The sequence below is a fragment of the Amphibalanus amphitrite genome, unplaced genomic scaffold (genome assembly GCF_019059575.1).
Source record: "Amphibalanus amphitrite isolate SeventyFive unplaced genomic scaffold, NRLGWU_Aamphi_draft 000177F_arrow, whole genome shotgun sequence".
Lineage (NCBI taxonomy): Eukaryota > Metazoa > Arthropoda > Thecostraca > Balanomorpha > Balanidae > Amphibalanus > Amphibalanus amphitrite.
Genome location: NW_024881672.1, coordinates 586893 through 611285, shown reverse-complemented (window position 1 = coordinate 611285; position 24393 = coordinate 586893). Strand labels below are relative to the sequence as shown.

The 24393-nt window shown below is 49.1% G+C and overlaps 1 protein-coding gene across 1 annotated transcript; it reads right to left on the bottom strand.

The window, feature by feature from the left end:
- Positions 1-2764: 2764 nt before the first annotated feature.
- On the bottom strand, positions 2765-11638 carry LOC122383929. Its single transcript, XM_043370812.1, has 11 exons — positions 11505-11638; positions 10020-10168; positions 9409-9732; positions 8962-9053; positions 8449-8617; positions 8070-8221; positions 7588-7751; positions 7154-7305; positions 3652-3980; positions 3236-3499; positions 2765-3077 (listed from the first exon to the last, which is right to left on the bottom strand). The coding sequence occupies exons 1-11, from the start codon at positions 11636-11638 to the stop codon at positions 2904-2906; spliced, it is 2103 nt and encodes a 700-aa protein (XP_043226747.1). The 3' UTR covers positions 2765-2903.
- Between the last annotated feature and the right edge of the window lie 12755 nt (positions 11639-24393).

The following is a 24393-nucleotide window of genomic DNA, read 5'->3' as shown; positions in this document are numbered from 1 at the left end:
ACAGCCGCTACTGCGAGCTGATTACCATGCGTTGTCGTTGTCATGGCAACGGTGCAGACTCGTGGGATTCTGTGAGCGATGCATTGACGGAGAGGTAACATCTGTCGGCTCTCTCACGTCGGTGAGAGGCGAGTGCCGACTGACTCCATGGTTTTTATTGTCGGTTGATGGCTCAGAAACCACTCTGTCAATGTCCGCTGCGTAGGCAAAAGGTTTGCCCAAGCTGCTTTTGTGCCCATGGGCTCGTACCTATCATGAAATTAATTCTCCATGTGCAGTACTCACGGTCACGTGATAGCAAAAGTGAAATTGGTCTTCGAGTTCAGTATATAATATTGTGTATAATATATCCTAATATATAATCAGTATAGGTATGGTACCTATAGTATTGTGATTGGTCATGTGTGATGTGGGACACTTAAAGGCTTTCCGTTAATCTAGCACATTGATACCCACCGGCAAGGGCCTACATGGTCGTATACCTACTTGATAGGCATTTGACTTTGGAAAGGCCAAGAGAACGCGACAGGATCTTCCTGTTCCCCTTCACTTTCCGTTTGCCCGTTTTTATTGATTTTTTTTTTTGTTCTGATTGTTCCATCCATTTCACGTCTATAAATAGACCAGAATATTTTGCAAGGAAATGATGAGCTGTTCAATCGGTCTATAACGCAGGCGTGTTAGTTGCTGTGAGCCGGGCCTTGTCGGTGCTTTCCGTGGTTCTGAAAATGCAGGGTCCTAGTGGGTCTGCAGCCCAGGAACGGTTCGCGGAATTATGTTACAGTTACAAGGCCGGTCGGGCCGTTGAATCTTGAGGAAACCCTATTCAAACCCAGACCGGATTCCCTTGGCATTGTCCTTTGCATTCGTGATAAGTTTTGATAAAAATGCCGCACTTAGCGCAAACATCAGGTAAACTGATCGCAATGAAAACGCTTTTTTTGTGGTTGCACGTTCATTTGAAGACTTGTGTATTAAACACCCTTGCTAGGCTGCTGTCAAGCTGCTGCTATTACATTCAAGTCGCTTGATGCAAACAACGCTTGTTTAGGTTAGGTACCTTAACTTGAAATCCGTTAACCCTTATATTAAACTTCTTTGGGTTATCATTTTTGCCCCATTATCTGTCATGAGGAAAATAAATGTTACATTTGACCTTTTCTAGAATGTTATTTCTTCACTGATCGAAGGCTTCCGCACAGAAATGATTTGAATTAAGTTGCAACAAATTATATTCTTCGCGATTGCGACATTGTTGGCAACGTTTCCTGACCGTCTAAAATAAAATAGCAAGCAAATCCTCTAGACGGCAAACACCACGGTTTGCAGCGCCGATGAACATGCCAGACAGTAGGCACTAGGCACTAGGCAGGCGGTCTCAGTCAGCCGCAAATCAGAGGTTATAGAAGAGAAGGAAATGATGGAATAGTTATCGGCCGCTGCTGGTGCATATAACTAGTAGGTGCTGTTATACACTTTTGTTAAAATCATTTGCATATCGCTTGATGTATTAATAAAGCTATAAATAATGCATACGATCACATTATAACATGCGGTCAATAGTTTACTAGCGTTATCGCGACTTAAATATTAAAATGCGGAGTGCATGGCAATAATGCACGATAAGAGGCATCCAGTGGACATGTATCGACACCACCGATTAGTTTTCCTTCGCTCCGTCCTTTTCAGGCTGAACCTCGGATCGGGTCACTCGACTGGGTAGCGTCTCACATTCTGGGTAATCGCTCTTCCTGCGGCCATTTACCTCCGGAAACTGGTAGTCTCGGACTCGTTCTATTTTTACAAACTAGGAACGTTGTTAGCTTTAAATGCATCACTCGCTCACACGCACGGCTAAATGTGGACTCAGATGCCCTGAAACGTTCAATTACAGAGCGCAGACGATGAACAGGATGGTAGTGTGAACACTGAACATCGCAAAACATTAAACACATCAGTTTATAAGCGGTAGACACGTAAGCGGGTGTTAAAAGTTGCCCTGTGTCGTGAAATGCTACACAAACATTATCGTTTCTAATCACTTCTCATTAGCAGTAATTCGGGGACCATCGGAGACTCCCGAAAAATGGTTAATAAGCGTCTCTAAGCACATTCTTTGGCGCTCTCATCGACAGCTGTCGATACTCACAGGTCCGGCTCGATACTCCCTTTGTGGCGTCTGACCCTGAATACGGCTGCGTTTCAGTGACGGTCAACATTGAGGCACATTTGTCCGGCTTGGTTCACGATCGCCGTGTCATTGTCTGTCGTATTCGTGAGAATGTCTATTTGTCGTCTGTCTGACGTCTGTGTCTCTTTATCCTCGTCGTGTATCTGTCCGTGGCCCTGTCACTGTCCCCCTCCCACCTCCCCCCCGTCTCTGTGTCACTGTCCTCTTGACAGTGTCTTCGTGTCATGGAGCGCAGTGTCCGCCCATGGCAGTGTCTCTGTCACTATCATGGTGTCAGTGTCTCATTTGCCAGTGTTGTCAGTGTGGCATTTGCCGGTGTTGTCCATGTGTCACTGGCCCTGTGTCAGTGTCTCCGTGTCAGTGGCTTCGTGTCAGGGAGCGCAGAGTCCGCAGCGTGGCCGGTCGCTCGGCGTCGGCCGGCCCCAGCCGTGTCAGCGTGTCAGTGTGTCTGTGTCAGTGTCTCCGTGTCAGGGAGCGCAGTGTCCGCAGCGTGGCCGGCCTCTCGGCGTCGGCCGGCCCCAGCCGTGTCAGTGTGTCAGTGTCACCGTGTCAGTGCCTCCGTGTCAGGGAGCGCAGAGTCCGCAGCGTGGCCGGTCGCTCGGCGTCAGTGTGTCAGTGTGTCTGTGTCAGTGTTTCCGTGTCAGGGAGCGCAGAGTCCGCAGTGTCGCCGATCGCTCGGTGTTATCCGTGTCAGTGTGTTAGTACCCCTGTGTCAGTGTCTTCGTGTCAGGGAGCGCAGAGTCCGCAGCGTGGCCGGTCGCTCGGCGTCGGCCGGCCCCAGCCGCTGTCGGCTGCTGTTCAGAGTGCTGGTCGATGGCAGAGTCTCCCTTAGCTTGCTCCGCCGCCGCCAGTAGACGCAGGAACAGCACACCACCAGCATCACGGCCTGGAGACAGACGGCCGACGAGAACGGGCGTCACCTACTCAGCGTGGGACGCACACTTTCACTTCCGGCAATTGTGGCTGGGTTTACATTTGGAGCGGTGATTGTATCAAACTTCAGTTAACTGAGTCAAGCTGGTCAGACACCGTGGTGCAGCTCACCTGCAGGAAGACGGCGGCGGCGATACCGGCGATGACGGCCTCTCTCTTGGCGCAGAGCAGATCCGCGGCCCGTCCGTCCCGCAGCCCCGGCTCAGAGACACGGGGCTCGTCCAGCTGCCGCTCACTAGCGCCACCTACAACTATCTCGCGCTGCAGTGGCGCCGCTTCGTGGAGGATGCGCTGACCGGTGACAGGGTCCACGGTGGGCAAGGAGCGGTGGTGCCGGCTGTGGTGTGACCGAGAGGGCAGTCCGTCACACTGAGCCTGCGAGCAGTGATCGGAAGAGGTCAGTGACCTCGGCTCCTCAGTAAACCATGACATTTTACAAGGCACCTGTTAATTATCTTGATGTAACGGCACTCGATTTGGGCAATTTAACTTCGGCATTCCATTTGGAAACAGTCATGCTTCCTGACTGCCTGAACCTCCGAAGCAGGACTTTCCAAGTCTGAGGTTCCTGAACCTTGCGAGGTTACCTGCTGGAGACTACTCATCCACCAGTCACTGACCGGTCGGCAGCGCTCCAGGCAGAACTGGACGGTGACCTGGAAGCGCACCACTGGGTCGTCGTAGAACTTGAACACCTCGAAGGGCGCCACCACGCGGCTGCCGGAGCCGTCCTCCGGTCGGAACCGCTCCACAATGGACTCGTCCGTCGGACACCCCCGTTCGTCCAGCAGCACAATAGACTCGCCCGACCTGCCGCTCCGCGCCATCAGGTTCCGCGGGAACATGCCGAAAATGCCTGAAATCGGACAGGTGGCATTAAGAGAGGAAAGTTGGCGGTGATGAATGCAGGAGGGCCTTGACAGGAGGCCACACACACACACACACACACAGAATGTTTATTAATCAACACGTATTACCAAAAAGAGAAACGTAAGTAGGAAACAAATAGTTATACAAGGCGTTTCGAAAAAATAATAGCAGATTGGTGCAAAAGCGCCAAGCGCTTAATTCTAGGCACCTCTCTGTAAAGGAAATGAAATTAATTGCTGCTAATCACACCGCCGCCGCCAACCCGGTCACCGATGAGCGGTTGGGATGAATGCAGACCGCGCGCCGGCCCGCGGGGACAGCACCAAGGTCACAGATTGAAAATCAATGAAAAACTAGGGTTGATTTTAAAGAAAGTGTTATTGTTGACTAAATCTATTTGAGTTAATCAAGAATCTTTGGAAGTGGTGTGCCACCCGCCGCCCATCCCCGTCGCCAAGAGTTTCTCCATGAATGAGCAACCGAAGTGTCAGGTTGGAATCGAGTGGTTGGTTGTTAGTGACATTGCCGAGAATATGCAAAACGTCTCGAAAGAGTTGATTTCTTTGGTGTTCATATTTTTGGCAAAATAATGTGAAATGACGAACGTTTTCCGTCGGGTAACCACATGAACAAGCAGTGGTCGAACACTTGTTTATCTGGAACTGATGTGAATTTAATAATGACATTTCTGTTCTTAATCTGGTGTGGAGGGCATTTCCTTCCTTGGATCCAATTTTGTAATAATTTGGAGGCTTGGATACTCCCAGCCGCTCGGTAATCGCTCGCTTAAAGGATGTATGGGGTAATGACCTAATTGATTCTGGGAGCCCGTTCCATAGTTTGCCGGTTGAAAGGAAGTATGAGGATTGATAGGATGTGGTACGGTTTGCTGTGATCGTGTGGTTACTCGCGTTTCTTAGCGTTCTGCCAGTTTGTTGGATGCGAGTGGCCGGTATGATTAACTTGATATATGCAGGTGTATGTTGGCTATGTGTGAATGCATGGTACAACGATAGTTTGTGTATTTTCCTTCGAATAGTGAGTCTGTTCCACCCCAGGTCATATAATAATTTATCTGTTGGTGTTCTATATAGTGTACCGGTAACTAGTCTTCCCGCTCTGTTTTGAAGTGTCTCTAGTCTATATGCGTCCTGTGCTGTCAAGTGTCCGTCATATATGGTATCGTATAAGTCAAAGTGAGGTCTCACATATGTTTTGTAAACGTCGTCAAGAATGTCTCTGGGAATGTATGGTGCAATTGGGTAGAGTGGACTCAATGTTCTCTGTACTTTTTTGCAAATTTCATTTACATGCTGGTGGAAGCGCAAGTCTTTTGAAAATGTCATTCCGAGATGTGTATGATTGTCACATTGTGGTATCCTATCGTTTCCAAATGTTAGGGTTGGCGAAGTGTATTTTTGTTTTAGTGAAAATGTTTGTTGTTTTGTCTTGTTTGTGTTGAAAGTTATTGCCCAGTCCTGTCCATATTTGTATATTGCATCAAGGTCCTTTTGTAATGATGCCTGTGCTTTGATAGTGTCTGCTGTTGAGTAGGATGTGTAAATAGAGACGTCGTCAGCAAAGAAGAGAATGTCGTTATGTGTCTTCGTCGAAAGTCCGTCAAGATATATAAGGGCTAAAAGTGGTCCAAGGACGGATCCTTGCGGACAGCCAGCGTTTATAATTTCGGTTGCTGAAAAAGTGTCGTCAATCTTTACTCGTTGCCGTCTGTCTGATAAGTATGATTTAAGCCAGTCATGAAGAGATTCAGTGATTCCAAAGTCATGTCTGCATTTGTATAGGAGTCCTGTATGCCAAATTTTGTCGAAGTATTTTGATATATCGAGATAGATTGCTGTGAAGTCGTGTTCTGAGTCTAATGATTGGTACAAGTTATGAGTGAAATAAAGCAACTGTTGTTCGGCACTGTGGCCTCTCCGATACCCACCCTGTTTGTCTGTTAGAAGGTTGTTTTGGGAAAGATGGTCGTAGATGTGTTTGTGTACTATTTTTTCGAAAACCTTAGATAGAGATGACAAGAGACTAATAGGCCGATAGTTGCTGACTTCAGATGGAGAGCCTTTGTTTTTGAATATAGGTTTTACGTTTGCTTCTTTGAATTTAGAGGGATAAATACCAAGTGCAAGTGATTTATTGTACAGTTTTGACAATGGTTCTGCGATTAGTACGGCTGTTAGTTTTAAAAGTTTTGCAGGTATTTCGTCAGGTCCGGTTGCTTTGTTTACATCTAATGAATTTAGGAACTGTAGGACTTCTCTTTCGGATGTTTTTATTTCTCCTAGAGTGGGCACCGGCATTATTTCTGGCTCATCTCTTGGTGTGGGCAACTCTGTGTCTATGTCGAGTTTGGCCTGGTCTGAAAAATAGTTGTTTAAAAGTGTTGCTTTTGCGAAGTCGTCAGTAATTATTTCTCCGTCTGGCCTTTCAAGAGGTGGGATGTTGTCATTACGTGTCCGGCCTGTTATGGTTCGTAACGTCTGGTGGTACTTCCGAGGGTCACGTCTTTGGGATATAAGCATTGTCACTTTACGTTCTATGTACTGTTTCTTAATTTGCCTGTTCAGAGATGTAACAAAATTCCTTTGATGTTTCCAGCGTTCCCAAGCGCTTTGTGTCTGTAATTTTCGTGCTTGTTTGAAGAGTCTGTCGCGTTTCCTTATATTTCTATTCAATGTTGTGGTCATCCAAGGTTTCTGGTCGGGTCTATGTCGGATCGTTTTTTGTGGAATGGACGCTTTTGCTGCAGAGAGAAGGGTGGCTATGAATCTATCGGTCGCTTTGTCAATGTCGTCATTTAAAATGTCCTCCCAGTCTGTGTTCTGCAACAGCCTTGTTAGTAGATCTGAGTCGAGTCTTGAGTAGTCCCACAGAAACAGTTCTCTCAAAGAAAATGGCGCTTCATTGGGATGATAGATATTTTACCTGATTATTATTTACCGAAATAGCTGCTGCTTGTCAAAGTATGCCATCAAAACTTTGTACTCGGCGTTTCTGATGCTAGTTATATAAATTTTGCTATAAAGATGCTGCCTGATTGGAGAAAGGCCATGCCTCCAGTACAGGAACTGTGGCTGTCCTGCATGGTCACCACCATGTTTTCAGCTGGCGCCTGGCTATGACACCCTGTCGCGCACTCACTGTTGTCCTGCATCTCGAGGCTGAGGTAGAGCGGCTCTCCGAGCGCCGTGCCGGTGACCTCTTCCCCCGCTCTGTCTCTCACGTGCAGAGACACGATCGGCGTGGGTGCGGTGCCGTTCACTGATGACGTCACCAGGCCGCCGTCAATCCGACTGGAACATTGGGGGGGGGGGGTGCTGTTTTATTACAGGGGATTGATTTCAAGCTTTGTTGTTCTGGTGGCGTGAATCGTGATTCTTGCAGTAATTCGCTTATCAACATGTTGCTTTACTGAAAAGTGGCGCAGATGGTTGCTGACAACACCGTCGTCAGATTCTTTATATCTAAGGGAGTAGGGAAGCTATCCAGTCAAATGCGCTCACGTAAGCTTCCAGATCCATCTCCCCCGCCGAGAGTTGGTATTTTTGCCCAGCTCCCGCGCTGCGTCCACTCACTCTGTAAGCAGGGTGATGCCGTTGCTGACCGTCTGCTCAGTGGCCTCGTACGAACAGAGCAGTTTGATGGCGCTGTCCTCCCGCTTCTGGATGGTGCTGTGGTGCTGCACTGCCACCAGCGCCGTGAACGAGCCGACACTCTCACGGACCACGCCGCAGCGACGCTGGCGGGGAGAGGGAGGCGGCGTGGTCAGGGGCGCAGTCAGAGACAGAACGCTCAGAGTGGTGCACAGTTTTTGGAAAGCACATGTTCAGCAACCAGAACTTAGAGAACGGAAAACAGTTTGGTATTACTTTGTGTACTCGGGTCTGTTTTATCAGATCCCCAAGACATCTGTGGCACTGGTACGAACGTCCGCATCCACGCTTTACTGGTCACTTAGTTGGAGAAGATCAATAATCTCTGACGAAAACGTTGACGCTCGAAATCAAAATTTGATCATGTGGCCCCGCTCCGTTGCTCCCGTACCTATCTCACTCACGTCGTGGTAGATGAACGTGGCCTCGGTGGTGAGCTGGCCGGTGCCACGCACGTCGCACGTGCTCGGTGCGTCCAGTGAGAAGATACGCCCGGTGAATGGGGCGGCGGTACGCAGTCGGAGCGTCATGCGGTCCGCGGAGCACAGCAGCTCCACTGGGGAAGAGTAGAGGGAGGTCAGGAAACGGTCACTTCAAATACCAAACGGCTCTAATTCTAAACATTAGTGCCTGCTGAGCAGCCCTTCGATATCCATTCTCCGCCCCAGCCCTGTCTGGTGTGCGCCGCGCTACTCACGGTCGTGGCAAAGGGCTGCGCTGCGAGAGACCAATGCTCCACTGTTCGGTACCACCGGTGCCTGGTAGTCGCGCAGCGCTACTCACGGTCATGACAAGGTGTGCGCTGTGAGAACAGGGCGCCGCGGGTCGGCACCAGAGCCGACGGTCCCGCAGAGGCCGTGTCTTCGCTGGAGAGCCAGCACCGAGAGGTGGCCGGGCTGAACGTGAACGAACGGCACGGGAAGCTAGAGGTGGTCTCGCAAGCTCGCTGACACTGAAACGGACAGGGTTGGAGGGTCAGGGACACCGGTCCTAGGTCAGTGGCGTCAGTCGCAGGCCAGGGGCGCTAGCCACAGGTCAGATTGCATGTTGGAAGGTCTGCATACGGTCTCAGCCCTGACGACTCACTAGCGTGCCCACCCAGACCAATGTCTTCCCCTAATTCCTATCATCCTTCTGGCTTTTAAGTGGTCTCGTGAGACCGAAAGGGCCTAACCCAACAAAACAAAAACAAAAACAAAAACAAAAAAGGTACCTACTGCAGTTGGAGCTTCTATTTGAAACGATTAAGAAATTAAGCACAAACTCGATGGGAAGTTGTCAATCGGGCGCCTATACCCGTTCTCTGCTGGTTGCGGAGACCTCCAGATCACGGTACGTCATCTGTCTCTCTGGTCGTTTCTCCCAGTCGCAGCCGGTCGAGCTTACATCTGCAATCGCAATGAGTCAATTTCACTGGACTGAAGGTGATTTGAATATGAGCGAAGCGCAAGGGAGCTCCAAAGAGTCTGGAGTGGCACTGCTCGATCTACATAACAGCGCGCTTACCGTGGACCTACCAAATCCACTTCTTCCTAAATCTTAGATCATATTATAACGTCCTGGCATTGTACTGCGATTATCGGGGCTGACATTAACAAAGGCTGGTTTTAGAGACACGGGACATGCTGGTTTTCGAGGTATTCACGGGGCACACACTGGTTCTCAATGTACTCACGGGGCACACACTGATTCTCGAGATACTCACGAGGCACACACTGTTTCTACTCGTATAAGCGTACTCACGGGGCACACACTGGTTCTCGAGGTACTCACGGGGCACACACTGGTTCTCGAGGTACTCACGCGGCACACACTGGTTCTCGAGGTACTCGGTGTCGAGCGCCGGGCGCAGGGCGTTGGGCGCCGTCCGTCGGCTGCTGGAGGAGAGTCGACAGAGCCTCTGACTGGCCACGAACTCCGCCGAGCGGCAGGGCAGCTGGTGGTTGAGCAGACAGTACTCCTCACAGGTTCGGCGACTGGTGATCTCCTTCAGTACCAGGTCATCCAGGCCGGCCAGCTCGCGGCCCAGCACCCGCTCAAACACCCACGCCTTTCCGCAGGCCGGCGCTGCGGGAATATATGTAGAGTGTCTTATCAATGATCATAGTATATGCGGGATGTTGGGGCCGCCGGGATGACTGTGGTCGAGCAAAGTGGTTGAAGTCATGAGCGAGACCCAAAATGATGATAAGCACAACTATATCGACGGCACGTTATTTGTTGATGAGTTTATTCTCGAATCAGTTCGAAATTAGGTGGATGTCACTGACATAGATGAAAACGTCTTGTCGTTTTTTGACTGTGCAACGATTTCTGCGCCATGTGATGAATGCCACGGCCGCTGGTAGGCTCACCTTGCAGGCAGACCTTCTCGAAGTAGGCCGTGTGACCTCTGGCCGGTACGAGCAGGTGGTTGCGACCCTCGGAGGTCAGGTCGAGGCGGAAACAGGCGCCGCGGTCGTAGTCCACCAGAAAGGAGGGGCAGGCGGTGGAGGCGCGGCATCTGTAGGGTACGAGGCACAAGTCACATGCAATGTTGAATGTGTGGTAGTGCTTTCAGCTTTGACCCAGTGTCTTGGTTTCTGCCGATGCCAGGCAGTAGACAATGCACATGGTGGACAGTGCTGTAGCGCAGATTGCAGAGGGTGATGGATTGTGTAATATCGTGGATCTCAATATCGAATGGATTGGAAAAGGTCTGTCTCCGGCAATGTATTTTGAATGCCTTTGTAATTTTCACTGCATATTTCGGAATGCAGTTAAATATGCATGTTTGCATAGGTCACTGCATTCGTCGAAAGCCCTATCCCATCAAAAACCCAGACAGTGAAGCTACAATGCACAATTCTGCTGGCGGAATGCATTCACTCCCCTGATACACTTCGATTTTACACAATGGAACCTCTGGTAAAAAGTCCCAAAATCCATCGCATCCAAGGACTCAGTACACCCGGCACCCCTGCAATAGCATGAATCTTGCATGAAGTCCATTTCATCTCACGCCTCGGGTCTGAGGCAATCTGAGCGAAACTACGGCACGTGGGTGCGCGGAACGTATAGCTTATTGTACGGAGCACAATGCGCATTGGAATACGACCGGAATTGGGTAAGGTGCGGGGGATAGGTATTCATGCATTGCAGGAAGGCACCTGTGTGCGACTCTGCAGTAGGTAGGTTTATCACGCTACCACATCACATGAGTACATGCGATTGTACATTTGTAGATATGGTGAACCTGTTTAAGGGTTACCTGCTTCATAGATAACATGATTCATGTTACCTATGCCTGCTTATATTAGCAGCTTTACGTCATAGCATTCAGTATGGGACAATTTTAAAACAGACGTCGGCTTAAACGTTCTACCTAATGTTTTACTCGGTTTTGGTTTCATGTTACTAGCAGCACTCTTCTACTGACCTCTGGTTGCCTCTGTGTTTTTCCACTGACATGCTGGTGCACTGTGTGGTGTTTCTCCACTGACCTGCTGGTGCATTTTGTTATTGCCCCACTGACCTGCTGGTGCACTGAGTGTTCTGAGACTCCCTATGAGCTATAGAGAATAAAGATGTAGAATATTATCTCCAGTGAAATGCTGGTGCTCTGCGTGGTGAGGGCTCTTTGGAAGCTGTAGAGTATTGTTTCCACTAACCTGTTGGTGCACTGTGTCTTTTCCACTGACCTGCTGGTGCACTGTGTCTCTCTCCACTGACCTGCTGGTGCACTGCGTGGTGGTTTTCCACTGACCTGTTGGTGCCCTGTGTTTTTCCATTGACCTGCTGGTGCACTGTGTGGACGTTTTCCACTAACCTGCTGGTGCACTGTGTCTCTCTCCACTGACCTGCTGGTGCACTGGGTGGTGACGGCTCCCTGGGAGCTGTAGAGCGGGATCTGCGTTGCCGAGTGTAGCAGCACACCGGTGACCCGCTCAAACGTCTCCGTGCCCTCGCACACGGCTGAAACGGGGCTGCACATTGGTCATCGGGTCCGTCCAACCGTTGCTTGCACCGTCTTATGCCTATCCACTTCCTGAGTGAAAAGTTGAATGAAATGTGGATGTCGCCAAAAGCATAGGAAACGTGTATAGGTGTTGTGAATACACCTTTTTGCGTTGTTCGATGGCCAATCGTCATAACCACTTCGGCATCAGTTTGGACAAGCGTCATTCAGAATAACCCATCGGCGATGTGCATCACTGTTTGACGGTCGGCAAAACAGGCTGGACTCCATTTAACCATTCTGCATAACTCTTTGTCATTGAGCACAATGTTCGTCATAGGCAAAACACTTTGTCAGATTGTCATAATGCTTCGACTTTTCACAAAATGGTTAGTCGATGTGCAAAATTCATCGGTACTGTGCGTAAACAATGACTGTTGATTTAAAACTTTCGTCAATGATCAAAATGTCAATGATGTAGTGCTTATCTAGCCATATTCAATGTTTAACGCTAATCACGCATTCAGGGATGAGGCTTATGACAGTTCCAGCGCAATTTGCAACCAATTAACTATTGGATTCCCGATTCCGAAAAAGGCAGTTATACGATAGCTACGAGGAGACTGCCGGCGCCATACCGAGTAGGCATGTAGATTCTTGAGCGTCGGACTCCAAGCAATTCGATACAAACCACGAAGTCGGCCGTCATTATCGCGTCACTGCCCGTGCGATGTCATGGGACAACGCCTCGGGCGGCCGCGCCGGTCGGACTCGCGAGGGAATGGCTGACAGATGGCGAGCCGGGCCCTGCCGGCCGGACACCTTGGTGTTTGGGGCGGTGCTGACTTATCCAGCCTGTTGCCTGTTCCTTGGTGTTTGAGGCGGGGTTAACTTATCCAGCCTGTTGCTCTGTTGCTTGTCCATTTTTCAATCAGCCGATAACATGTCAGCTACGTCCATCTACATTGTACCTATGGTGCTCATGAACGCAACCGATTTTTATGTGGATCAATGGTCTACGAGTTTCGCCACCTATGCCTCGCACTGCACTGTATAAACGTGGTCATATTTGTACTTTTCTGTAAAGGGGCGATCTGTTTTTAGTTTTGACGAAATGTTATGAGGAATGCCGAAATTAGCATGGGGATGTTTTGGTGAACGACGAAGGGATATTAACGAATGACGAAGCATTTATCCAAATCGTCAAAGGTTTTGCCGGAACTCAATCAGTTATGGCGAATAGCGAAGGTAATACCAACTGACGAACTGTGGAGTGGGATCAGCATTCCGTTTTGCCCATATGCTGAAGGTTTTGCCGGAATGCCTCTCACTGGCGCCACCTATGTGCTGATCGGACGAATGGGTTTTGCTGATTGGCCATCGAACAACGCAAAAAGGTGTAATAGACATACCTGAGATGCATTGGACGTTTCCCAACAGTAGAATCGCTATTGAAAGGGATGTGTGTAACCTCTTCATTCTGAAACAAAGGGAGTGAAATGTTAAAAAATCGTGGGATGCACTTGGTTCAAAAACCTGGACAAGCGACGCAATATCTATAAGATGTGCCGTGCCGGCCAGTTTTACGAAAAAGTCTAAAGGCCGCCGTCCACTGCGGCCGACACTCCAGCGCGAAATCGGCAAGCATTTTCTCCACGGACTCGACAGAAGTTGATGGCCGAAGGCAATATGCATCAAATACTTTCAACGGTGCCTCCTTCTCTTAGCGACCAGTCACGGTATGCTATACAGTCTATATACCCTGATACAGTCCACAGGAACCTCGTGACGTCATTATCACGTGACTTGAGTCTCATTACCACCCAGAGACAATAGCAGTTGTTGACTGCCGTCCTCCGATCACGTGACGTATGCATCTCGCCGTATACTGGTCACGTGACTAGCCGTCGTCCTCGTGATTTCGGTGCGTGAGTTGCGTTCATTGAAGGAGGACCGGGGGCGACAATTGTCATATGCGACGGACCGTGGGCGGGAGAATTGCCCAGGACGTTGGCGTGGTCGAAACAATCGTCACGTGGCGAAGGTCGCCAGGGAAGCGGGGGCGTCCGTGGTAGACGACGCCGTGGGCGCCGTGCGATACCTATGGCTTCGCGGTCTCCGCGATCATATTTCTGTACTGCGGGGGGGGGGGTAGACACTGCGAGTTTTGGACATTGCCGGCATACATGTGGTAAGTAACGACAAATAACGACAGGCTGACCCACGCCCAGCATCCCCGTGTCGTCCGTTCCCGGGTGTCGGTGGGGCGGGTCCGTTTTGCCGAACCTCTGGCTTCGATAAATACCCGGGCCGGTCCAGTGTATAGGACTATCAGCTTCGATTCTGAATAGTGGGTGGGACGGGCCTGGGGAGGGGTCTGGTTATTTGTATTGACCGGATATGTAACCTTTTGTCCTCTGTAATACATGATTTGTGAGTGTAATGGTTTGAATGTGTCTGGAAACATGCATGTTTTGAATGGCCAGCAAAATATTTCACACACTGCTGATTTCATTACGACGTTTAACTAACGCCGGGAGTATCCTGTTGTGGGTTCTACCCAGTTACCTGCCACTTTTGTGTGTTATTTCTTGTACGACGCTGCGTATTTTGTGACATGTGAATCGATTCTTCCTACATACATACGTCGCACCAGCCAGTGCGCCGCAGCGGACCGGAGAGAGTGTTGCTGGGAAGCGACTGATGCGGGTCAGATCGATCTGTGGGTCACGGCTACACCTGGCGTTCCACGTCCTCTATCCTGGCCGGAATAGAACCGAACGGCACGCAACATCGTGCCAGTCTGCGCATCTGCAATTGCAGTACCTTTAAAATGGCAGTGCCAAGGTTTACTTGCCATTTTTCGGCCATGACGAGCGGTGACTGGTGTTCTTATATCAAATGCTTCTTTGTCCCTCTCATTTGAAGCATAGATAACGTAAAGCTGTGTATGTACTTACAATAATGAACGTTTTAGATTAGTTGTTTATGCATAATTGTGTCACGGTTTTTATCATAAATCGGATGTTGGAGCTCAATTCGAAACTTACCAACACAACTTGTGAGAAATTACGTCGAAGCGTGAAATGAGGGCCAAGCCAGGTCGTTTTGGTGCATCATGACCGGACGCCCCGCACTGTCGTGTAATTGCCGCCGTGGCAGTGCAACGTTGCAGCAGTTCGAAGTGTTGCGCCGTCCCGGAGTGGTGATTTCTCCATCCTCACGTCTCTGAATGACCGAGACACGGTACCGGTGAAAGGTCCACTGGCCGTGTGCCTTCCGTGGCCGGAACCAAACGTTCCCCCCCCCCCCGCCCACTGTGCCGGTGGCCAGAGGTCACCTGTGCGCCTGTGACGGCTGCCGCGGACCGCGGGGATGCGGGCGGGGCAGCTGCCACCGGGGAGAGGGGGGAGGCAGGGCGGTGCCCGGCCTCGCGGCACGTGCCGCTTCCATGACGTCACAGTCATATGCCAGGGACAGACAAAAGTTGGGTAAATGCGCATAATCAGTATACAGCAGATATTCTCGAAATACGTCCTCTCGGGTAAATCAAGCTTCCGCACCTAAACGATCGACGTCGAAGTGGCTGAGACAACACACCAAAAGCATCGGGTGTTCGGTCCGTGCCAGGGGAAAGAGGTATCGAGCAAAATATTTGACGGTCTGTCTGGTGTGATGGAGGCCCGAAAGAAGTGTAATTGCATTGGATCAGGATGCCTACTACCTATACTTCCCTACCTAAAAGCATATATACCTAATTCTACGTAACCTATTTAGCTCAATAACACACAATGACTACCATAGCTCTTAAAAAGTTATAAGTTCCGATCTTTCGGACCAGACCGGGGATCCACACAAATACAAACATTCCAAGTTACGAAGACCTACGCCTGACCTACAAGGATTCATGCAATCACGTATTCGAGACATGTATCGAAAATCATAGGGTGCATCTAGAACAGACAGGTATTATGTGAAGGGCTTTTTATGCTGATTTCGAATTTGGCTGGGGTATTATGTGAATGGCTTTTTATGCTGATTTCGAATTTGGCTGGGGAAACCTATGAGGCCACGGAATACATTCGAATATGACGAATATATGGAAGGAGTTAACATGTCTACAGGTCTTTTGCAAATACCTAAGGCAACAGTCCTGTTTATTTTTTCTGGCGTGTCTGATGCTCAATCCCAAATCAATTTGCTAGATCGTTTTCCAGGGTTAAACAACGTCTGATTGTTCAGAAAAGAAAATGGGAAGCATAAACTGATGACTATGGCCTCCATGATCGATGACGTCGTATTTAACTTCGATTGGCCCTTTTTACTGAGTTACTTAATGTTTTGTTGTGTTTTTTGCCTTATATTTATTTGTTAAGATACAATAGATGCATTGATCATTATTCACACCATGTAATTTCAATGAAAAGTGTAGTTGTAAAAGGCTGTTTGTAAGGGTGAAAGACCGTCTGTCTAACGGGAAAATCAAACATGCATCAACATACACAAATTATTTCGTATCAAAGTAAAGTAAACGTCAAATGCATTTTTAGGTAGGTAGGTATATACCTAATGCATCATACCAAATGCACTACCATATGCATGTATGCATTACAGGCTACAGCCACCTTGTCTGAGAATAAAACATTGTCCGCAGTACCTATTTCAATGAAGCATTATCGCTTCGAGCAATTAACAACCAAGCACGATAGAACCTGACAAGAATTGACCCCACTGCATCTCACCTGCCTTTCGATTCTCCTACAACCAGATTGTCGGGCTCGCGATCAAACGGGCCCGTGGCCCTGTGGGTCTCGTCTCCTCTGTGGTCTGTTATCTCGTTGTCCGTCGACTGCAATCTCCTTGGACGTAGTCCGTGGTCTTTGGTCTCCGGTGGTGAGCTCCGCTACCAGTGCTGTCTCGTTCGACGTGCCGCTCATACTGCGGGCGGTGGCGGTGGTGGCGGTGTTGCGGGCGGGGCGGCACTAGTGGTGCCGTGGGGGGGGGGGGGTGATGGTGACTGTACAGGGTGTCTCAAAAGTTCGTTCGCAGGTACCAGCCATGCTTTTTGTCAATAATTCTGAATCAACAAGAAATTAACAGTCGAAATTTTGCATGGGCATTGGTGACAACCTTCCTCAAGCAGTCGCATTGTTTTCAAGTGCATTCGACCCTTCATGAGCTCACAAAAAGGGTTCACCTCTGACCATGGGTCAGGCACGAAAATGTAGGTTGCAAAGTCGGGTATGTTGTGAAACTCTCTGTTTCAGGAGTAATGGGAATGGTTAAGTCGGAAATGACACATGGCTAAGTGTCGGCGAGGATGAGTGCAACATGATGATCATCTCATAAAAACGGTGGCTAAAATTTTTGAAGGACGAAACCATGCGAGACTAACGGCGTTTTGAGCGACCCTCGCACGACAGCAGACTCGTGTTCCGGAAAGCAGCTGAAAATGCGGTCATAACTATTGAAAACTGGCAAGAAGGTCACAGACAGAGGTTACCCATTTTCAAAAAGTGCAGGTCATCGTAAAATAAAGACAAATTATAATTTAAAATTGTTTATAATATCTATAACGCTAACTTTTGGGGACAATAACATAAAAATCGTCAATGCCAAAGACACCTGACCCTCCAAAAGTGTCAGTTATTGTAAAATTTTATCTAACGAAGTTTCAAGAGGCGGATCTGCAGCGAATAATTTTCTTTTAAACACAAAATCCCGATAAAACCATACGATGGACAGTTTTGGGCCGTTTACAAAGCAGAACATCTCCCGAGGAAAACACTCCGCAACCGAGCGAAGGTCTTGGCATGGGGAATGACGAGCGCTTGGAATTTGCAAAATTTGCACAATGTGTCTGAGAAACAGACGTCCGACACATTCTGCTACCATATGATGCGAAAAAAAAAATACTCCTGGCACTTCCCGTTTGTTCAGGACTGGGGTCGTTTTGAAAAGGAAAATGGCGCTTGGGATGTCGGCGCCAGTCATTCATGAAGGAGTTAGCGCCAGAGAATGCCTATAAAATACTCAAGAATGGTGTCGATGCAAGCTGTCGGCTTTCAGGGAAAATCAGATGTTGCCGGGGAGCTAGTCAAAACTAAATCCGACGCAGAAACTGCAGGGGATTCTCCTGCAAGAGTTTGAAAGCTGGTAACCTTTTATCAGCCTCCGGCAGCTGACGGAGCAACAAAAATCGGTATGGGCAAATATTTTTGGAGATACAGCAAAGGGGTTGGTTTCCAACCTTCTTAATCAGTTGTCAAAGCATGCATATTTGTCTAGTGTATAACACAGACACCAAAACCTTATACTTTTGGCCGGTTCTTATATGCTTTATTGGCATGGGAAATGTGTGAACGAACTTTTGAGACACCCTGTAGTGGTGTGGCGGTGGCGGTGGCTGTGGCGCTGGTTGCGATGGTGCCATACATCTTAACCCGCTTGCCTGGAATAGTGTGGAAATGAAGTCAGAAGGAACACGTCAGATTTTTTTACCAGTACCTACCTGTCATGTTCTTCTAGTCGAATGATTTTCAATCTGATTTTAAAACGTTATCTTGAAAATTTACTAAAGGTCAAGATCATGACCTGACCGGAGGTCGTGGTGCATATCAGTCGATCTGTATCGTTAAGCTAAACACACCCTAGATGTTTTCATCGCTCCAGCCTCCAGCGCATTTCGCTATCAAAAGCTGCCGTCGAAAAACTGCTGGTAGTTACTTTTTATGGCCTGAGATGACCTCCGGGTGTGACGTCAAGTCACGGATGCATTTTTTCAGTTAGTACCTATTCGATTTTTTTTATGATAAGCGACGTTGCAAAGAGTTGAGTCTGACTGTGTCCGAAAGAAGCATAGCTCAATTTCCCATTGACTTATTGAGTGGGAAGGTGGTAAAACTATTTTCACCACAAATTACCTGACCAGCTAGTTTGTAAGTTTCTTTCGCCATATCAAACAATGGTGCACACAAGGGGGGGGGGGGCACACGGGCCCGTGCCCCCCCCCCCCTATTCGAATCGAGGGGGGCTTAAGACCGCCGAAGACAGCCTAAAAAAATGAGCTGAAATAGTGATAAAAAAGACTAGGAGGGCGACCTCGGGCCCCAGCAGGCCCACCTATGAGTCCATGTAGGTAGGGCAACTTTTTCGGCTGGGGCCTTGGGCCCCTTCGGCATGGGGGCAGTTTGCAGGTCGTGCCCCCTCCATTCAAAAATCCTGTGTGCTGTCATTAAATGAAATTAAATTATTATTAAACATTCTGTTCTCAGCTTTTCAGTTTTCAGCAACCAGCAGTGGAACCTGCAGAGTCTACAGGTCGCTGAGGATGCCTTGAGGCAGCGGCATCTACACCTCAATCACTCGCTAGTGCTGCCACCTAGGTAGGCTGCCCTCGGATCTACGTTGCCATGAGCGTTGGACGTTGGCGTTCCGATCAGTTGGGCTGTGGCGTCACCAGTCTTTTTTCAGATTACGCTGCCCATTGACTGGTGCAGCTCTGCAGGCTTGTCCTAATATATTCGACAGAAAGTTTAGTTTAGTTTAGTTTAGTTAAGTTTAGTTTAGTTTATTGACCTATCACCAACAGGCTGACACCCAATTACCTACATGTGATAAAACACAATACACAACCACACATTACCTTTAAAAATACACATGAAATATGCATAAAATGTGTAGCCACAGAGCATTTTGGGCATGCCCACTGCTAAATACATCTAAAATAAAAGACAGTAACATGAATAATGCATAAATGATCACATAAATCTAGAAAAAGCGACATGAGTGCCGCGGAATAGACTAAAGTTGAGATACTGGATATGAGATAACATGTTTCCGAAACTGGTAAAAGCCTGAAGAAAGCTGAATATAGAGCGGTACGCATTAGTGGGAGAGCAGCATCCTATGAATGACCAAAGATCCGGAAAGCCCTCAACCGATCCTGCAGATGGTACTGTTATCCCGCGAGAATTTCATCCGCCAGTTACTGAGGGTCACCCTGGCCTCGGGGGCCCCATGCTGGTCTGAAAGTATCTCATACCTGTCTAAGAAAGTTCTGTTGATTTTGGCCCATGGGGCTCGGGATAGGGCCTATGACCTCACATATTTTCAGTCCTTAGCTGTCTGACCCGTGGGCTTTGCTGGACCACCTTTTCTTATTTTTCAATGCGGATATTAAGTGGCCCAGCGGCCGCCGGGTTAACGTATCTGTTAATTACATACTACCGTGCACCAAATCATTAGGGCATAGCTAAAGCAAAATGAAATTGAATGATCTCAGATAGTCAGATGTGGATGGTCCTGCGTGCTTCCCCAATCAGTACCTAAACGCGTACCATTAATCAATCAGTACTTGCATTGCACTATTGCATGACTGTCCCAGGAGTTGCGGTAGCCATGTAAATCGAAAATCAGTAAGCTTATTCTTACCTTTTATTTAAGAAGTAGAATGTCTTGCTTTACATTATGAAGCAGTGGCGTGTTTAGGTATATATGTATTGTTTGGTACCATACACGCGTTTACTTAGTCTAGCCCAGACATAACTGCTATGGGCTACCGATCTCTCCTCGTAAATTAGCTTGCTCCAAATATATGTAGGTGTCGTTATGTGAATTATTAGACATGATAACCTATATGGATTCGAGCGATTGACAACGAATACGCAATCCTAAAATACCACAAATAGGAACCAAAATATTAGGTATATGATTCGAATTAAATACCAACTAAATTACCAGAAAAAGTGTCGTTTTTTTAGTTACGTGGGTGGATCTATCACTTATCACAACAAATAGTTACGTGAAATAAATCAATAAATCAATAATAAAGAACGTTTCAAATCCGCTCATGATATTCCTTGGCTGCATCATCAATATTGTGAAGAACTGTTCTGTGCCTTTTCCCGCACGGACCTACACGAATTAGTTTTCGATAATGATAGGATGTTTGATTTTCATTTAATGCCCAATACAAATATGTCTATCTTAGGAGAATCTCGCTCATTACCGAAGTCAATTCGTTTTCCATCACGCTAAGATGCATCGTTCGTTTCAATTAAACGATCGGCATGTCTTACATAGCCATGGCCTCCGGAGCTTTCGCTTTGCCCCGGATTACGAAAGCACCGCGCCGGCCGCGGGGCGGGTATAGGTAATGGAGTTCTCGACGCGGCCCGTCTCTGCCGATCCCGGGTGGTAAGCGTTTCTAATCAAAGCACTCGCGCCCGACGCCATTGTGGTCTAATGTCTCTAAACACTATCAAGTCGCTGGTTTAATATTAATGATTACAAATAACCGGGTGTTAATAACTACATTAGCCAGCGGATAAAATTCAATTTATGATCATTAACAACGGCAGTTTGACGCTAATGCGCGTGCAGTGGGGTGTCAGTGCCATTTTTCACGTCATAATTAATGTTCAGTGTTTACACAGCGGGTCAGGACAGAGGGGTGAGCGGACACCTCACGCCGCTCTCTGCCCCCATCCGCTGCCCTCTGCACTCCCCCTCCGGTCGGTACTCCTCTCCGAACCGTACCCCGCCGCTCGGGGCCGCGGCTTACATTCCTACGACGAGCCCGGGCCATTCGTCTTTGGAGCGACGCGGCTGCCGGCCGGCGAGACGGGCGCTTCCCACCAGCTGTGCCGCCGTCGCTGGTCTCGCGGCTCAGATGGTCGCCAGCCTTCGTGTTTTGTGTGTTTCCGGATCGATGTTTTGTCATATTGAGACCAAAATGTTTTCGTTTTCATCTTTATCTAGGTTAGGTTTAACTGTCATGTGTAGTCCGATCTCAATCATTTTCTCGTCGTCAGTTTGCGTCGTCGTGTCTTGTCCGACGATGCATGAGTGGGATTGTGCGACTGCCGAGCAGTGCCTACCGCCTCTCCCACACCCCGGTCAACTCGCCCACCCTGCCCTCTGGGGACCTGCCCTCTCGGACCGGTCCAATTGGTCCTAACGAGGTCATTAGCTGGTGGCAGTGGGTGGGACTGCCGACGGTCTGTGCCGGTCATTTTCGGCGTAATTATGCCGCGAACATGCCCCCTGCATACCTCCTGATGCGTTACTGTCGGCCGGCTGTCTCTCACAATGGCCCCGCCCCCTGCACAGTGAGAGGGTGTAAACAAGGGTTAACTATTCGCATTCCCCGCATAGTTTTGATGCTCCGCGACTGCGTGCTAAGGATTGCACGGAATAGATGATGCGTCCAGAAACTCAAGCTTGCTGAACCGTTACATGAGTCCACAAACTAATTTAGTCGTATTTTAGCTTAGTATATCTGGCCTAGAGGAAGCCATCTTAATGACGGTTGCATTTTAGGGCAGTTGATGCCAATTGGAGTTCAATATTTTGGGATTTATGATTAGCTCAATGTAAGGTGCTACGCTACATTCGGTTTTGTAAGGTTTGGATGAATTCATGCATATATTTTGTATTTTGTACAATGCAAGTATGCCAACGAATGCCGTTTCATGGGATACAAAATACCTGACAGATAACAGGTGACTACCTGTTTTTTTTTTGACATCTTTTTTTTTGGCTTTTGAGACAAACCTCAAACGGTTGGGTGATGAGAGTAGGATTGAGGCCGAAGGGTGGAGCATAGAATAGATGGGCTGTGGAACAAAGACTGGGTAACTCTCTAAAGTATGTCTCCCATATATGCAATGCTATATTTTCTTGAGGCAATAATAGGGGTATACCGTTAACGATATGGTCATTGACAACGACAGGTTGGCCATCCTGTTATCTTAATTTACCAAGCCGAGGCGCTTCTGGCCAGATTGTGATTAAGTCGCCATTTGCATAGCGGCTACCTGTGCAGATTATGCTAATAGTTCATCGTGCTGGAGCGGCTCTTGGTGAAACAAACGGGGCCGGAGTGCAGATGGCACGTCTTACTTTACTAATGACATGGTCCATTGGACTGGCGTGGGATGCAGATTACGGTGCGAATGATTTATTGATTTCTTGCTCTTCGCCATTGTAATATGTTGGGGGTTGCAGCCCTGTTTCAGTTTTCGTCATGATGATATTTGACTTGTTAGTGAATGGAGCTAGTCCCAGAACCAGTGTGATTCAATGATGCGGACAGAAATAAATTACCTTGACAGTACTAACTAGGTTTATACCTACGCTTGCCGCCTATATTTTGTCGCAGTGTTATCAGCAGGCAGCGCTGTTACTTGTGGTATAAACGAATCATGTGTTACGGTGTTCTCCAGTCTCCACCCCTTCACCATGTCTATTCGGTGGCTCCTCGCATTAGTTTGAGACACTGAAATAGGCGAAAGCAACTTCTGTTGACGATTAGATAACTCGTCCATGAAGCTTACGTTCGTTCGGGTGCGGTGGAATCGTCGTAAAGCGTCGTAAATGCTGACAAATTATTTTTGCATTTCGCGCTGGCATTTCATGAACAAGCTACCCAAGAAAACGCTTCCCCTGGTAGCGAACTGTCATGGCATTGATTGAACGTGGGTGTTAGAAGAAAGTTGTCCCCTGCGAACACAAGACAGGAGCTATCAAGCCTGTAGATACCTGGTGCATATGGGAGGAGAGGAGCTAGTGGACGTGTTTCCAGTGTGTGCAGGACCGGAGCTGTGGAATCAGCTCCCCGGCCGGCAGGGGCGGTACGGACTGTGCTGAGAGAAGGCATCTCTGAGTGTATAGGAAGAGAGGAGCTGTCGGACCTGCTCCCCGCCCGGCAGGGTGGGCGGTGCGGGCCGTGCTGAGAGCCAGTTTCTCTGAGTGCATAGGAAGAGAGGAGCTGTCGGACCTGCTCCCCGCCCGGCAGGGTGGGCGGTGCGGGCCGTGCTGAGAGCCGGTATCTGTGTGCGGTGCATTGTTCGTGCCGAGGGGCGGTCGGCACCGCCGGCGGTCTCAGCAGGCCTCCGCCGGCCCCGGAGAAACAGCCCGTGCACCCGGGTCGCGCGACCAAACAAAAACGGCCGCCTCCTGACCCGGGCCGAGCTGTCAAAGCGGCCGCGTGTCCACCTATATCTCACGCACCGGCGTATGCTGATTCGGCCTGATTGCATTCTCTAACCGGCTCCACAGGGCGATGATGGATCCCTCATTGTAATGGCCGGCGGAGCGGCACGGCGTCCGTCAGCACCCCGCCCCAGCGGCCATACGTTCAGCCCGCACGGCCATCCGTTAATTCCCATTGTTTTCCGGGCGCCGCCGCCCAGTGGGCAGTAAATAATCGGAGCAGACTCTTTATTAATGAAGAGATTCGGTCGGAGCGATCCGAGCGGCGTCTCGGGCCGGCCGGGTGCGCGGCTGACGGATGGCACTGCTTGTGCCCCCACTGGGCCGGCACTGGCGCCCACCGTTCGGTATGGGCGCCCACCGGCGCCCAGCGGCGCCCAGCAGCGCCCACTGGCATCTGTCGGTGCTCCAGTTTAACTGACATGACCCAGCAGTGACCTGCACGGAATCGCTGGGCCGGAGCGTGCGGTGGACGGCAGCCGTTCCTGGTTTTCAACATTGCTTCGACAGGAACGGCGGAGAAGCGGGTCACTTCCGACCTTCCGTGGTAACGGTGATGGTGCCTGCATGGAGTAGCTGGAGTTTGGTGGTTAGACCAAATAAGACCAAATAATTAGTCCTCCATAATTTCGATAATTGAAAACAGTCGCGGAAAACGCCTAAGTGCTGCTTTATTGGCACCGTGACTGATGTTTCTGTTCTTTTTCTCGCATCATCGCTGTCGCCCGTTAGAACGGATGCTGCTGCCCAGCCCCACCTGCAATGTGTGTCTGCTGCATCTGTTAGGGCTTTCC